The sequence below is a fragment of the Carlito syrichta genome, unplaced genomic scaffold, assembly GCF_000164805.1.
Source record: "Carlito syrichta isolate Samal-C Ts95f unplaced genomic scaffold, Tarsius_syrichta-2.0.1 Scaffold116229, whole genome shotgun sequence".
Lineage (NCBI taxonomy): Eukaryota > Metazoa > Chordata > Mammalia > Primates > Tarsiidae > Carlito > Carlito syrichta.
Window position 1 is genome coordinate 665,294 of NW_007060325.1, and position 15,524 is coordinate 680,817.

Consider the following 15,524-nt stretch of genomic DNA (forward strand, 5'->3'; position numbering starts at 1 on the left):
GAGTTTGCGGTCACAGTGGTCACACCACTGCACTCCCACCTTGGCAACATAGCAAGACCCCAACTCTAAAAACAAAACAACAAAAAAATTACCAGAACTTCATTTTATGTATTTTCCTAAACTTGATCTAACCCAAATTTTGCATTTTAACTGCCTAAGATTTGAAGAAACTTTTATCTTTGGCTGCTTTTTATTTTTCAGTCAGGGTCTCACTCTGTCACCCAGGCTGAACTGCAGTGGCACAATCACAGCTTACTGCAGCTGCAACCTCCTGGGCTCAAGTGATGCTTCTGCCTCAGCCTCCCAAGTAGCTGGAAATACAGGTGTGTGCCTCCATATACAGCTATTTTTTTTTAATAGAGTCAAGATCTTGCTATGCTGCTTAGGCTGGTCTCCAACTCCTAGGCTCAAGCAGTCCTCCAGATTCAGCCTCCCAAAGTGCTGGGATTAGGCATGAGCCACCCACTACACCTGGCCTGTATTTGGCTGTTTTAAAAAGGTGAACCTTTAGGCAAAACTAATGTATGATGATAGAAGCCTGAATGTTGATGGCCTCTGGGGACAGGATATGATTATTGATTGGAAGAGGCATAGTAAGCCTTTGGAGTGCTGAGAAATGTTATATGTCTTGATCTAAATGGTGGTTACATGGTAACACAGATCTTTGTTCTAGACTATAATTTAGCATGTTATATAGGTAAAAATCCACCAAACTGTACAGTTCAACTTTGTGCCTTTTACTCAAATGTTGCATAAAATCTGAATGGTTTAAAAGAATGACATAAGGGATTTAAGAGCTCTTCCCTCTCTTACTCTCACCCCCCATTACCAGTCTTTAAATTTCCTTCACCTTCTTGGCCATTGCATAGACACTCAGAAGGCAGGGACAATACCTTACCTAGTGCAAAGGTATTTTGATGCATGTTGTATTTATATTTTCATACTTCTGGTATGGAGTGGGAGGGATGATAGAGAGTGGAGCGAGGGAAATGATTTCCCTTCAGATCTGTCATACCTCCTCTTAATCCAATTCCACTTTGAGTGTGTGTGTGTATGTGTGTGTGTGTGTACAGTACATACACACAGTAAGCTACATTTTGATTTCACAATTTAAAAAGTGGAATATTTTGTGACATGACCACATTCTTGCACATATCTTTCCTTATTCGCCAGTTGCATCTATGTTACCTCTCAGCTTCTTATTTTCCTGCTTAAGAGTAGAAATTGTATCTTTTATTTTTTACAACTCAACAAGCACTTACTGAATTGGAATTTTTAGAGTGAAGAAAAAATGATAAAAGGAATGATTTAATAATGCTCAGAAAATAAAGAGCTATCCTGAGGCAATCCTTCTTAGGGAAGGTAGTAACATATCTTTTCTATCTTTCTGTCAAAGATCGTATGACAGAAGTAAGTCAAGGTTATATTTAAGTTTTCCATATAGAAGAGGCAGATTTAAGAAAGAAGGAATAGAAAGAGTGATTTGAGCATTTATGGAAAAAGAGAGCCTTGGATTTTACATATGTTTGCCTTTCTTCTAAAATACCTCAACCTATGATATAAGTGGGGTTCTAGGAAAACAGTGTGCTCAGATGACTTAGAATTGAATGTGCATTTACTTCATAAGAAATATCTGTTTACAAGTAAAGCAATAGGGGAGTCTCACTGTATACTGCTCTTGGTGTTCATGCAGTTGTTGGGTTATGAAGTTGTTCTGAATGAACTGAAAGGCTTTTGAAAGTTCATTTAAGACCTTTGTCCTAGACTATAATTTAGCATGTGCTCACAATGGAAAATTAAACTTCTTATATTTGGTTTGGGGTCCATTTAATAATCTCCTCTGGTCTTTCACTAACTGGAATTGTTTTCAAGTTACAGATGCAAGAATAGCACTGTAAATCCACTCATTAGTTCTCTAAAGGAAATTAGGATTTCCTAAATGTATTGTCCTAGGATTTGCCTATTTTGAAGCCAAAATAAAACAATGCGATTCTGTGAAAAGAATCAATAGACACATCAATGGATACATTAGAGCAAATGAAACAGACTGTAGTCTATATAAAAATTGTAGGGGTGAGTGGATTGCCTGAGCCCGCGGGTTCTAGACCCGCCTGGGCAACTTGGTAAGACCTCATCTCTACAAAAAAATCAAAAAATTAACCGGGTGTGGTCGCATGCACCTGTAGTTCCAGCTACTGGAAGGCTGAGGCGGAAGGATTGCCGGAGCCCAGCAGGTCGAGGCTGCGGTGGCTGGGAATGGCCACTGCACTCCAGTCTGGGCGACAGAGTGAGACTCCAACTCAAAAAAAAATTTTTAAATTGTATATATAGACTGTAGACTATATAGCACTTTAATTAAATAAAGCCCCTTCTTGATAACTCAATGGGTTCCTGACTTCCACATAATTTCCATTCTCAAATGGAGTCAGGCTAAAATTATCTTCTCACATGGAAATCGTGGGAAATAAGGAAATAGAAAATAGATTCCCATATCCCCATTATTCTTCTAGCCCAGCTTCCCCAAATCTGGCTAACAAAAGGGGCCTCAAGTAAATGAGTAATTTCTGTTACCACTTTTGTAGTCCTGGAAAGACCAGTCAATCTCAGAATCCACATCTGTCCCCACTGATAATTAAACCCAAGTGAACAACTGTTACTAGATGGCATGAATCTACAGCCTGTACCAAGAAATGTTTGGACGGTTCAAACAGACCCTGGAAATTCAATCCCATAGCTGCACAAGTGTGCCATGTCTCGCTCATTATTCTCACAATATTGAGTGCCTTATATTTTGTGTAAATGAATTTTGGGAATCTACTTTTCCTGCTTAAAACAATGCTTTGCCAAAGACAATAATTAAAGCATCACAAAGTAATAGGACTGACCTAGATTATTCATGAAATGGAATTGGTAAAAAACTAACATCTGGATCAAGGGTGACTCTTTCACTGTGAAAGTAGTCATAGAAATTACAAATACTGAAAAATTTAAAATGCATGTCCAAATAATCATGTTAAAAAAAACATACCACAAACTAGGAAAGGTGCCACAATCATTATACTTTATAGCTTTAATACAGGTCTCTTACAAATAAATAGGAAATATATAAGTTAAGACACAAAATAATGTAGTAGTATGATTGCAGTTGTGTGATGTAAAATAATGGCAAATATAAATAATAGCAAATATAATGGAACATTATATAGCTACTAAGAATCATATTTTCAGAAGATTTTAATTACATGAAAAAAACACAACCCATCATGATAGTACATTATGCCTCCAGGATGCTCATAACTGTGTGCATATTTAATGTCTACATTTGGGCCCAAAGGAAAAAATACTGAAAGGAAAGAGATCAAAAAAAGTTAAGAGGTTTTATCTGTGTCATGAGGGTGTGGGTAATTGTTCCTTTTTTTCCTTCATAATTTTCTGCAGCTTTTAGACTTTAAGAAAATGAATATGCTACTTTTATAATCAGAAAACAAAACCAACATTAAAACAGAAAATATATTCCTCATTAAGGCTTTGTTCCTCCTTTAAAAATTAAAGTTCATATTTTAGAATAGACAAAACATTAAATTAAAAAGTCTATCAAAGTAAGTTGTTAAAATTAAAAAAAGAAGGTTGTACACTGCCTTTCTGAGATATAGTAGTTAGGAGACAGGAAAAGTGCTTTTGAAAATGTTTTAATTCCAAATAGCTCTTTAACTTGAGCACACTCTTGTAAGTTTGCACCTCTGGTGAATTAGGTTGGGAAACTGGATGATCCTTGAGCACTTTTTACTGTGAGTGTCTTTGATAGTCTGGTATTATTTCATATAGCGGGTTTTCTGCTTCGACATGCTGACCAGCACAGATGTGTTACTGGCCTCACCAGCTCATCAGTCTCCACGTTCATCTGAAGTTAACAGATAGGGAAATCTGCCCTTTTATTTATTTATTTATTTATTTTTTTGGAGTTGGAGTCTCACTCTGTCACCCAGGCTGGAGGGCAGTGGCACACCTCTTGGCCACCGCCGCCTCAATCTGCTGGGCTTTGGCGATCCTTCCGCCTCAGCCTTCCAAGTAGCCAGAACTACAAGCGTGCACTACCATGCCGAGCTAAGTTTTGATTTACTGTAGAGATGAGGTCTCGCCAATTTGCCCAGGCTGGTCTTGAACCTGTAGGCTCAGACAATCCACTAGCCTCGGCCTCCCAAAGTGCTGGGATTACAGAATGAGCCACTGAGCCCAGCCTTTCAAAGCATTTTAAAACACTAGGTTTTGCCTCGTTTAGAGGGGGTTCATTTTTATTGCCTGGTCACATGAAGTACTTCAACACAGAATTTTGCTTAGAGGAAAACTGGTTCACCAACTTTTGCCATGCTAGAATGCTAAAATACTTCCCAGGAGGCTAAAATATGTAGTGATTTGAATTATCTAAAGTTTCATAGAAAAATACAATCAAATTTCACAGCAGGAAAGGACCTTCTAGAAATATTTTAATCCAACTCTCTGTATTTTACAGATGATGAAATTGAAGCCACAGAGATTAATACCTAGTTTGAAACAGTACTTCTGTCTTCTCACTGTAGTCCTTTTAATACATTATCCTTAGAACAAGTTCCTAAATTTTGTGACATAATATTTGGGTACCACTAGCATATATAGTAGGTTTTGGAGTTGCAAACAGAATCTACAATTGTGAATTGGATGCAATGGATTTAAAGTTTTAGCCTAGTTGCCCTAGTGCCAAATTGTAAAAAAGCATCTCTATAGCTTGAGAACTTGTGGCCACAATTGGCCCCAGCATAGTCAGGCTTTCCTCATTTTTCTTCAGAAAATTATCATTTGTCTTCAGTTGAATTCTGTTGTTTAGTTGATTTTGTTTTCTTTTGCTATTCTCATACTTTGAGAAGAGAACCCTTTTTAAAAAATCAATATTATTTTTATAAAAAACTGTTAGAATCTTGCTTTGAGCTTTCTTTACTAAAGCTTTTGACAGTTATTTATTTGAGTTACAGTTAAAGGATAAACATGAGAAAGTTTAGAAAAGGAAGAAAAAATCAATTTCAGTATGTATTGTTGTTCTTAAAAGCATAACTTAGAGAATTTCTGTGGACGTTTGAGAGAAAAGTCTGTTCTCCTGGCCTGTAAAATGAAGATATCACAACAGCTGCAAGGTATTGGTTACACTGTTGGAATTCATTTTGATACAGTGGATTTTTTATTATTTTTTTAACTCCCTCTTAAAATTTTTTTTGATAGCAGGTGTGACTTTTAACCTTGCCAACTCAACCTTGTATAATACCGAGTGACTTTGTAGGGGCAAAATAATTCAAGATATGTAGGAAATAAATTTAAGAAAGATTAATAATGTTTTTTGAAGTTTTGAACTCAAATAATAGTTTTTACATTGACTAAAATGTAGACAAACTAAAAATTGAAAATTTAAGTTGGAGGAAAATATAATTGGCAAACTTATGAGTTATGATTGCATTTATACTTTTGATCTCCAGACTAAATTGATGAATGCCTTGTTCTGTTGATAAATGAATAAATTTAAAATTGGGTCTAGATATTAACTACATAATTTGAACTTACTTTAAGAAATGCAAATATACCTTCACTGACATTACATTAACACACAAATTCTTATTTATGTAATTTGTATAGTTTGTAGTGCAAATATAAGAACATTTTAGTTTTTTATGGATAAGGTCCGTAACATTTTGAAAGTGAGAAATATTTGTGTCTTTTCCATCTTAATGAAAGTAATGAAATATATTTGTTGAATTAGGCTTAATGTAGACCTAAAAAAAGTACTTATAAAACGGTGCCCTCAACCTGCAGATTAACCTTTTGGATAGCCTCTGTGTTGTAACCCAAATTATTACTAACTTCACTTCATTAGGCACTGCTACTATTTTTAATTCATTATATAAAGCCTGTATGAAGCTCTAGGCATTTCCAACTATCTGTAACATATAATTGTATATAGATATTAAGCAACAGTGAATGTAGAAATGTGTTATAATAGGCATAGGATATATAAAATTTTGTTTAATCCCAAAATGTCACCAGACTTTTTTTCTTGTAATGTGGTATGTATTTATTACAATAGATGCTTGTAAATTTGATGCACATATTTATAAGATTCCTAGAGGCTTTCTGAATCATTGCAATAGCTTCTGTTTTCTTTCTCACCATTCTATACCTCGATCACTGCAGTGGCTCCCAACCTGCTCTCCTTATCTTTAACATTTCCCTTCTGATTACCACTAGATTACCATTATCACATTACCACTAGATCAGTCCTCCTAAAAAGGTGTTTTCATCCTGTCAATTCTTACTCAAAAATCTTTAGCAGCTTTCTATTTCTATTACCCATGGTCTCTTGCTTTCCCCCAATAACCCCTAGCCCAATAAACTGCCCTCTTCACTATTCCTTCATGATAAGGCCTCTGACTTTGCTCATGCTTCTGTGTAATGGTGTCAAGCCCAGGTGTTGGCACAAAGTTTCCTTTTCCTCTGCTTTCTATTTATCTATCTGAAACAGACCTATCATCAAGTCTTAACTCAAATTCTACTTTTTTTTTTTCTTGAGTCCTGATTTCACTCTGTCGCCCAGACTGGCATGCAGTAGTGGCACAATCACAGCTTGCCACAGCCTCAACTAACTGGGCTCAAGTGATCCTTCTCCTTCTGCCTCCCAAGTAGCTGAGACTAGAGGCATGCACCACCATATCCTGCTGTTTTGTGTGTGTGTGTGTGTGTGTGTGTGTGTGTGTGTGTGTGTGTGTGTGTATGGTTTTTTGTTTTTTTGTTTTGTTTTGTCTTTTGTTTTGTTTTGTTTTGTTTGGTAGAGATGAGTTTTCTGTATGTTGCCCAAGCTCAATTCTACTTCTTATGTCAAGTTTCAGGAGCTATTCTTTGAACTACTCTGGTCCAATATGCTCTCTCTATTTCCCATTCACCTAGTGTTTGTACTATACCTGTAAGTTCTAATTACTTTCTTGTATTATTTTCTAATGTTTCCTGGCAAATTGTACAAGACAATACTACCAACTCATTTTAAAGTATTTTCCCTTTCTCACAAATTCTGAGTAAGTTAAAGGAATTGCTCAAGGTCAATTAGTTTCATGAGTGTGATTGCCATCATTTTTTATTTTATGTTTAGCTAGTACAATTATCATTTAAATCTTGTAAAGTAAACAATAAGAGTGTACAGTGCTTATGTATAAAGGGACATTGTGCTTTACTCCACAGGAGTCTTTGGCATTACTTCTTAAATGATGCCTGAATGCCATTTCCAGATGAAAAAGGAGTCGTAATAGTACCCTTTTTATTTTGGGTAATGCGCAACAGTTTAGAGAAAACTGTTACCCATACCAGCTCATTTTACAGTATTATCCCTTTCTCACAAGTTCTGAGTAGTAAAAAGAAATTGCTCGAGATAATTCAACTAATAAGTTTCAGGGCCCAGACTTTAACCTCACATCTTTTTATTTTGAAGTTCACTATTTTCTTAAAGAGAAAAAATGTCTTCCTTATACTTGAAATATTTATTCAACATATGCTAATTTTTAACATTTATAAAGCTCTTGATATTTATAAGGTGCTCATTAAAATGTTATTCCCCCACTCCCAACCTTTGACTCCTGCCTCCTAATTTATTTTGTATAGTAGCTGGCATTTTGTTCAATTTTAACGGTTCTAAACATCAAGATAACCAACCCTTTTGAGTCGACATCTCTTAAACATTCAGGAAATGCATTATGCAAGTAGTTATGGTTATTGTTATCCTTCAAATCACTTGACACAGACCATAAACATTTAGCTCTGGTGCATGAAAAATGGGTTAGAGGCCAAGCTTAGCTTGTCTACAGGGTATCTGTTTCATCTTCACGATGGAAACCAAGTGTGCCAGTGATGATTCATGGAAATACTTAATGATGAAGAATGGTTTTGTTTTTGTTGGAAATCTTTTAAAGAATGTTCATCAAAGTGTGGATTCTTTATTTTCATATACTTTCTTCCTAACATACCAGCACCAAACTGAAGTTATTACTTGTAGAATATGCTCTTACAAAAAAGACAATATGACACAATCCAGTATGACTGCTGAAGCTAAAATGTGCTCCATTAAAGTACTTTCTTACTTAAATGTGGTTACTACCATAAAGCTGAAAGTACATTTCCTTTGTAGCATGTTAGTTGTTTAGAAATATGCAAAGCTGTTTTTTCATAGTTTTGAATTTCCTGATGCTAGGAAGAACTAGTTGGAATTTATGCTAATACTCTCCCTCTGAATGTTATGATATTAATTCTACAGCTATGTCCAGAATAGAACTCTCTAGACTGATGGGAAGTTCTTATGTTTCAGTATTCTCATTTCCTTCACCCTGTAATCTCCCTTCCTCTTCTGAAAAGTATTAAGAGAGAAAAGGTGAGGGAGACAAAGAAACACAGACCATTTGTAGCTTTTTCACGTTTTTGTCTATTTCTTGTTAACTTTTCCACCCCAACACTTTTTTCTATTACTTTTTAAAAATTTATTTTATTTTATTTTAAAGATGTGGGGTGCAGTTCAGGGTTAGATATACAAATGGTCATTGTGTAGGTAAAGTTTGGGCCTCACTTTGGTCCCCACTTCACCTGGTCTGAGGTCCCCTTATTGATGAGGTGTGCCCCCCCTCCCCTTCTATTACTTTTCAAAAATTTTTCTTGCCTCTGTATCTACCTCAACACCATTATCTTGATTACTTTACTCTTTACCTCCCAGCCTCCCTCCTGAGAACTTTACAGTCTCATTAGTTGTCCTCTTGACCAATATATGCACACATACCACAGTTCACTGGTCATCAGAGTACTGCAGCCAAGGTTCTCAACTGCTGTTACAGTTCCCAAGTGTGAAGTGCCAGGGACAATTTATTACCAATTATGAGTACCCAAGTTTGTACGTGCTTTATTCTTTTTAAAAGCAGATTTGAGTTTAGTGCTAAAATAATGTTATTGCAATCCACTTGCATACAAAAACGCTTTCCTGAGTGGGAGAAAAAAAGTGACACTGCAGCCAGCTAAGAACAATGTACTATCCAAGCTTGTCTATACCACACCTGTGGGAGCGTGTTGTGGGACACGAAAATGTCATCTTTGCTAGAGCTTTTTCTCAACAGAAAAAAAAGACTGAAAACCTAATCAAAGAACAGGCAGTTTTCCCATTGAAGATTATTATTGCTTGGTTGTTTATATTAAAAGATGAATGCTGAAAAAAGTTTCTCTAATAGAGGTTAAGTTTGTTTATTTTTGCTAGTTATTTATCATCACATGACTCTGAAGTTAGGTGAAAAATCCTACAGGTTTTATTGGATTTAATTAAAAGTAGCAAATCTGAAAGATTTACAGAGGAAGACTACTTTTGATCTCTGAAAGTATGTGGTGGTGGGTTCCTTTGCTTGCCTCCTTTCACAGATGTTTTCTGGTAAGAGATTGCAAAAGCAGAATTAAAGAAGGCACAACTGTAAATCAAACAGGTTTCATGTTTTACCTGTAGTGTGGTTTGGGTGTTTCCAACATCTGTTTGTCATGTCCATTAGAATGGAAACTTCAGAAAGATCCAGTGTTTTCCCAGGAGGTTTCTTTGTGGTAACCTCAATTTTTCTTTTCCAGCTAATGTTGACAATCTCTACTTATTGTCTCAAGTATAACATAAAATGAAATCTTTACTCAAGTAGAAAGGCTGTGATTAATCTCTCAGTGTTTCTGTCTCTAGGGAGTAAACTAGTCGTAGATTCATAAGTTTCTCAGTTAAAAGAAAAAGTTTGTAGGAATGCGTAGGAGGAAAGAGAATGTTTATGTTTGTTACAAGCCAAAATGCATGTAACAAAATTCCATTTCTTTACAAATACTTAATGTGCTGTATTCCAGAATTGTAGCTCTCGGGATTATTTTAAATAATTAAAATATGTATTCAATATATGCTAATTTTTTAAAGATAGCCAAATCTCTTAACTTCCATGGAAATTCAAGATGTACTTTTGAGAATGTATAACTAGAAAACTGGAAGTAAAAAATTAAGATTTTGTGTACAAGTGATTTGCTTCCTTGTTTAATCCCTCACTCTTCCTCTTTGGAAAAATAAGCTTGCTTTCTTAGCTAATTAGTAGTTTCAGTATTAGTATTCAGATAGCATATTCTTTTAAAATCAGTATGTGGGCTTTCTGCCTCCACTACCACCATGGCGCCTGTGAAAAAGCTTGTGGCGAAGGGGGGCAAAAAAAAGAAGCAGGTTCTGAAGTTCACTGTTGATTGCACCCACCCTGTGGAAGATGGAATCATGCATGCAGCCAATTTTGAGCAGTTTTTGCAAGAGAGGATCCAAGTGAATGGAAAAGCTGGGAATCTCGGTGGAGGGGTTGTGACTGTTGAAAGGAACAAGAGCAAGATCACTGTGACTTCCGAGGTGCCTTTTTCCAAAAGGTATATGAAATATCTCACCAAAAAATATTTGAAGAAGAATAATCTACGTGATTGGTTGCTTGTAGTTGCTAACAGCAAAGAGGGTTACGAGTTACGTTACTTCCAATTAACCAGGATGAAGAAGAGGAGTTCTTGAATAAAACTTGGGAACCAAAATGGTGGTTTATCCTTGTATCTCTGCAGTATAGATTGAACAGCAAATTGGAAGTCATGGTAAAGGGCCTCACTTGGGCTGCCACTCAGTATTGTAGCTAGACTTTTTTTCCTGATTGAAAATTTCTGTCCTTGTGGTCATAATACCAAAATAGGAGGAGAAGTTGATCTTATGGGAAGAACGACCATGGTGTTAAGGTATGGAGGTGTGAGCTTCAGTTAGTCACTGTTTTATTTTTTTAAATGTGGCTGTCAATTTTACCTGGTGCTTTTCTCAAAGAATGATTCAGGAATGCAGTGGGTTCATTCATTAAAAGAAAAGGGTGATTTCTTTCTAACGTTCTCTGTGGGAAAATGGCAGTGTCAATAAAATGCAGGTTTCTGGGCCAAAAAATAAAATAAAATAAAATCAATAAGTGGTTGTAGTGTTGGTTGTACAACTTGTGAAAGTACTAAAAAACCACTGAATTCTTCACTTTAAATGAGTGAATTGTATGGTATGCAAACTGTGTCTTAATAAAGCTGTTATATTAAAACTCAGTGTCTAATTATATTTTAAAATATAGGTTTTTGGAGTTTAGACTTTTTTTGTAGATTTACCGAAAAAACCAAATGGGCTTTATGGCTTCTTCAGAAGAGAACATTGTTATTGAAAGCCCACTTTGTATCAAGATGCTAAGTTCTTCCCCAACATTGCTAGTGCACGCCATCCCTCTGCATTCTTGGACAGTGCCAGGGGACCAAGTGCCTCTGGGTCAGGAGGCTGAGGTCTCCTAAAGCCACACACTCCTGTACCCAGTATTTGACTAGTTTGCTTTCCAAGCCTATGTATGCCAGTTAGGCGTGTTTTTGTAATTATGTCATCTGATTAAATTTTTGAATAATCCATTTATATGTAAGTACTAAAAGAAAAAGTTATTTCATGAAAATTGTAGCCTTAGGAAAACTAAATTTAAAAATTGTTATAAAAATTTTACTATTCAATTCGGCATAGAAGAAACAATTGTAAAAGATTTGTGGAAAATCACCAAATTTTAGAGGTGTATTGTAGTCATTATACCCAGGATACCCACCTGTATCTTAAGTTCCCCAGAACTGGAAGTCATAGACAATGCAACATGGGAATGGTTTATATGAGAAAAGATTGGCATTTATATTTAAGTTACTATTTGATATTTAAAGAATGCATATAGCACTTTAAATTTTCTTTTTTTACTTTATTTAAATTTTGTGACCATCAAACTAATGGTTCTTACAGTATTGAATCAGAAGACCTCTACTGTAGGACTCAGGGGCATAAAGAAAAACTTACAAAGTTTAGCAGAATAGTAAAAGAGTTTAGAGATTGACAGGTAGGAATGGACGAAGTAACAAAGTGTGTGTTTGTGTGTGTGTGTTAGAAAGAGAGAGACAGAAAATAAAACTAAATTTACCTATGCTGATAATTATGTCCCTAGCTTCTTGCTTTTTTCAAAAAATTATTATCTGCTATTTCAAAGTTGTTGAGCATCAGAGATGCCCATTCATTAATCCAACAAGCACCAATCTGACATCCATAGAGGACCAGACACTATCCTAGGCTATGGAGATATGAACACAATAAGATATGTTTCCTCTTTATGCATTTAATATTCTTTTTAGATTTTAAAAATAAATTTTTTTACTGTACATATGTTAAAAGAATACTTTTTGTTATTCTTTAGTAACACTGTAAATATTCAGTCTCATCTTTTTTCTTAAAACATTAAGTTCTCTTATGCTGCTCTTGCTGGAAACTCAGACTTTAAGTTCCACATCTCCCAAAAGAAAAGATGCTTCTTTTCCTGTGTAAGAGATGAATACTTTATGATTGTCCCTGTGGGTTTTTTCCCCTTGGTTTTACAGACAAACATTCACAGGAGAGAGAGCAGTAAATTAGGCAACAAGAGACTTGAGGTCTCGCTATAACTCTGTTCTTAATAAGACCCTGAGTGACCAAAAGCAAAGTGAGGCCCATCTCTAAAAATGGGGCTGGAATGGTATTAAAATATATATTCTTTAAAAATTTTTTCAATACTTTCAGCCTGTGAGACTATTTCATCTCTTTGACTTCAGTATTTTAATGGGCTTAGAGTTCATAATGAGGACATATAAATAAAGCATGAAATTTAGAACATATACATCTTGCATATCAACAGATTAATATACACTGTATTCTAGGATGTAAGGGAACCCTGTTTGTCTTACTCGTGGCTATACTAGGAGTTAGATACATTTTTGTCAAAAATAAATACATGTATTTTAGTGAAAAATATAAATGGAGAGGGAAAAAGAAAGTGAACTTTGAATCTTCAAGAAATTCCAAGGTAAGGTTCCAACTATTGGAAGAGTAATAACTTGAAGTAGAAAGACAGGAGAACAGACAGATATTTACATTTTGTTTTGTTTTATGTAAAAAAGGGTACATTCTGGTAGAAGATTTCACATTAGGAAAGGGTATGTAGCTAGGAAATTCATTTATTCAGCTAATATTTATTTATCTTCTATATATTAGTATAGTGGTTCTCAAACTTTTTTGTTTCATGACCCCTTTACACTTTCAAAAATTACTGAAAACCTCCAAAGAACTTTTGTTTATGTGAGTTATAGCTACCATGTACCATAATGGAATTAGTTGGAACTGAGAAATTTTTAATTTTTAACTTACTAAAAAATAATAGTCAGGCTCGGTGGCTCAGCCTGTAATCCTGTGCCTTTGGGAGGCTGAGGTGAATGGATTGCCTGAGCCCGCGGGTTCAAGACCCACCTGGGCAGCAAGACCTCATCTCTACAATAAATCAAAAAATTTGGGCATGGTAGCGCATGCCTGTAATTCCGGCTACTTGGAAGGCTGAGGCAGAAGATGGCCAGAGCCCAGCAGGCGAGGCTGCGGTGGCCGGGAGCGACCACTGCACTCCAGTCTGGGTGACCGAGACTCCAACTCAAAAAATAATAATAATAATAATAAACCCATTACATGTTCACATAAATAACATGTTTTTTTCAGGAAAAATAACATTTTTTTCCACAAAAAAATAACATTTTTCGAAACAAAAAGTTGAGTAAGACAAGTATCATTGTTTCACATTTTTGCAAATCTGTTTGATGTGTGACTTATTAGAAGACAGCAGGATTCTCATGTTTGCTTCTGTGATGTACTACCACATGCCATTTAGTTGAAATATATGAAGAAAATCTGGCTTTACACAGACACATAGTTGGAAAAAAGAGACCCTCCCAGACTGCATGAAAGGGTCTCAGGAGCTACTAGGGGTCTTCAGACCACACTGTGATTACTACTATACTTGGGAATAGTGAAATGTGAGTAGTGGATTTTGTTTGTTCACTAAATATTTATTAGTGCTTGCCATGTGCCAGTTAATAGGAAGAAATTAATCTGGTAGGAATAAAGAGTTGGAGGGTAATACCAAGTTTTGTGTTTCTTTAGCAAGCTTATTCTATATCGGGGGGGTAGAGTGCAAAGGATGAGAAGGAATAGTAATGTAGAGTATGGGGAAGAGCTGATATGAAACACAAGCCCATACTTGTTCAAATGGATTGTGAAGTTAGATAATAAGAAATTGAAAAATGCCAGGCTCGGTGGCTCAGCCTGTAATCCCACGCCTTTGGGAGGCTGAGGTGAGTAGATTGCCTGAGCCCGCGGATTCGAGACCCGCCTGGGCAACTTGGCGAGACCTCATCTCTACAATAAATCAAAAAACTAGCTGGGCGTGGTAGCGTGCGCCTGTAGTTCCAGCTACTTGGAAGGCTGAGGCAGAAGGATCACCGGAGCCCAGTAGGTCGAGGCTGCGGTGGCCGGGAGCGGCCACTGCACTCCAGTCTGGGTGACAGAGTGAGACTCCAACTCAAAAAAAAAAAAAAGAAAGAAATTGAAAAATGGAGGGGCAGCTGGTATGCAAGAGGGAATCGAATATTTCCAGTTTCAAGAAGGTATTGATGTCCTATTTTTTTAAATGTTGGGGAATCCTTGGTAAGTAAAGAAGCAGCTCAAATTGGAGACTTAGGAATGTAGATGCCTGTTGTAAGAGAGATGAATGAATCTGGTAGCTATAGGTCTTGAAGGATGTCATACAGTATGACAGTGATTCTGTCAGGAGTGGGTGATAGGTGAGAGGGTGATAGAGAGTCTAGGAAGGTTCTGCCCTCCTGACTAGCCACTCCAGCTCTCTCTGCTAGTATGCAAGGTGGCCAACATTGATTATTCAATCCATATATTTAAAAATAGATGGTCTTTTGTAACCCTTCCAGGATTCTTTATAGGAGAATAACAAGTAAAATGCTCAATGCATATGTAAAGCCTTGTTTGTGTCATGATGTTTTGTTTTTGACCATTTTTCCTTTGCCTTTTTTTTTTCAGACCAAGACCTTTCAAGTTACCAAAAAGGTAAAGTAAATAATTATGTATTATTAAATAATAAACTTACCTACATGCTTTTCCCTTCTAGTATTTCCCACCTTTTGCTGCTCTTTTCACCTTCCTCATTCATATTTTAATGAAGAAAAATAAATTTCCTGTGAATTGGCTGCTTGAAGAATTCCATGTCTCCAAAAAGTAGTTTTAACCTCAAGGTAGATTTTTAGCCCTTAAATTATATTCTTGTCTAATTATTTTGCTTACCTTCCTGTAATGGATTGACTTCTGAGTGACTTACATGGTAAGGAGAGATATTTTTCTGCTAATTACCATGTCTTGAATTCATGGCAATTTATTTCAGATGGGTTGCCTGTTTTTCTTTTGCAGATTTTGTTATCAATAGAAATATTCTTTTATGTGGAAATTGGTAAGGCTTATATTTTCAGCAGAGAAAGTTTTGGGTTTTTTTTTGAGTTGGAGTCTCACTCTGTCGCCCAGACTGGAGTGCAGTGGC

General features: G+C 36.0%; 1 protein-coding gene and 1 pseudogene across 2 annotated transcripts in view; both read left to right on the top strand.

Annotated features, from left to right (window-relative positions):
• Positions 1-15,524, top strand: part of DISP1 (dispatched RND transporter family member 1) — a 223,957-nt gene that overhangs the window by 184,009 nt on the left and 24,424 nt on the right. For both annotated transcript variants that reach the window (XM_021706840.1, XM_021706833.1), the window contains exon 3: positions 15,014-15,040. In XM_021706840.1, coding sequence (XP_021562515.1) covers positions 15,014-15,040 — 27 coding nt within the window. The remainder of the gene's footprint in view (positions 1-15,013; positions 15,041-15,524) is intronic.
• LOC110594544 lies at positions 10,223-10,719 on the top strand (annotated as a pseudogene).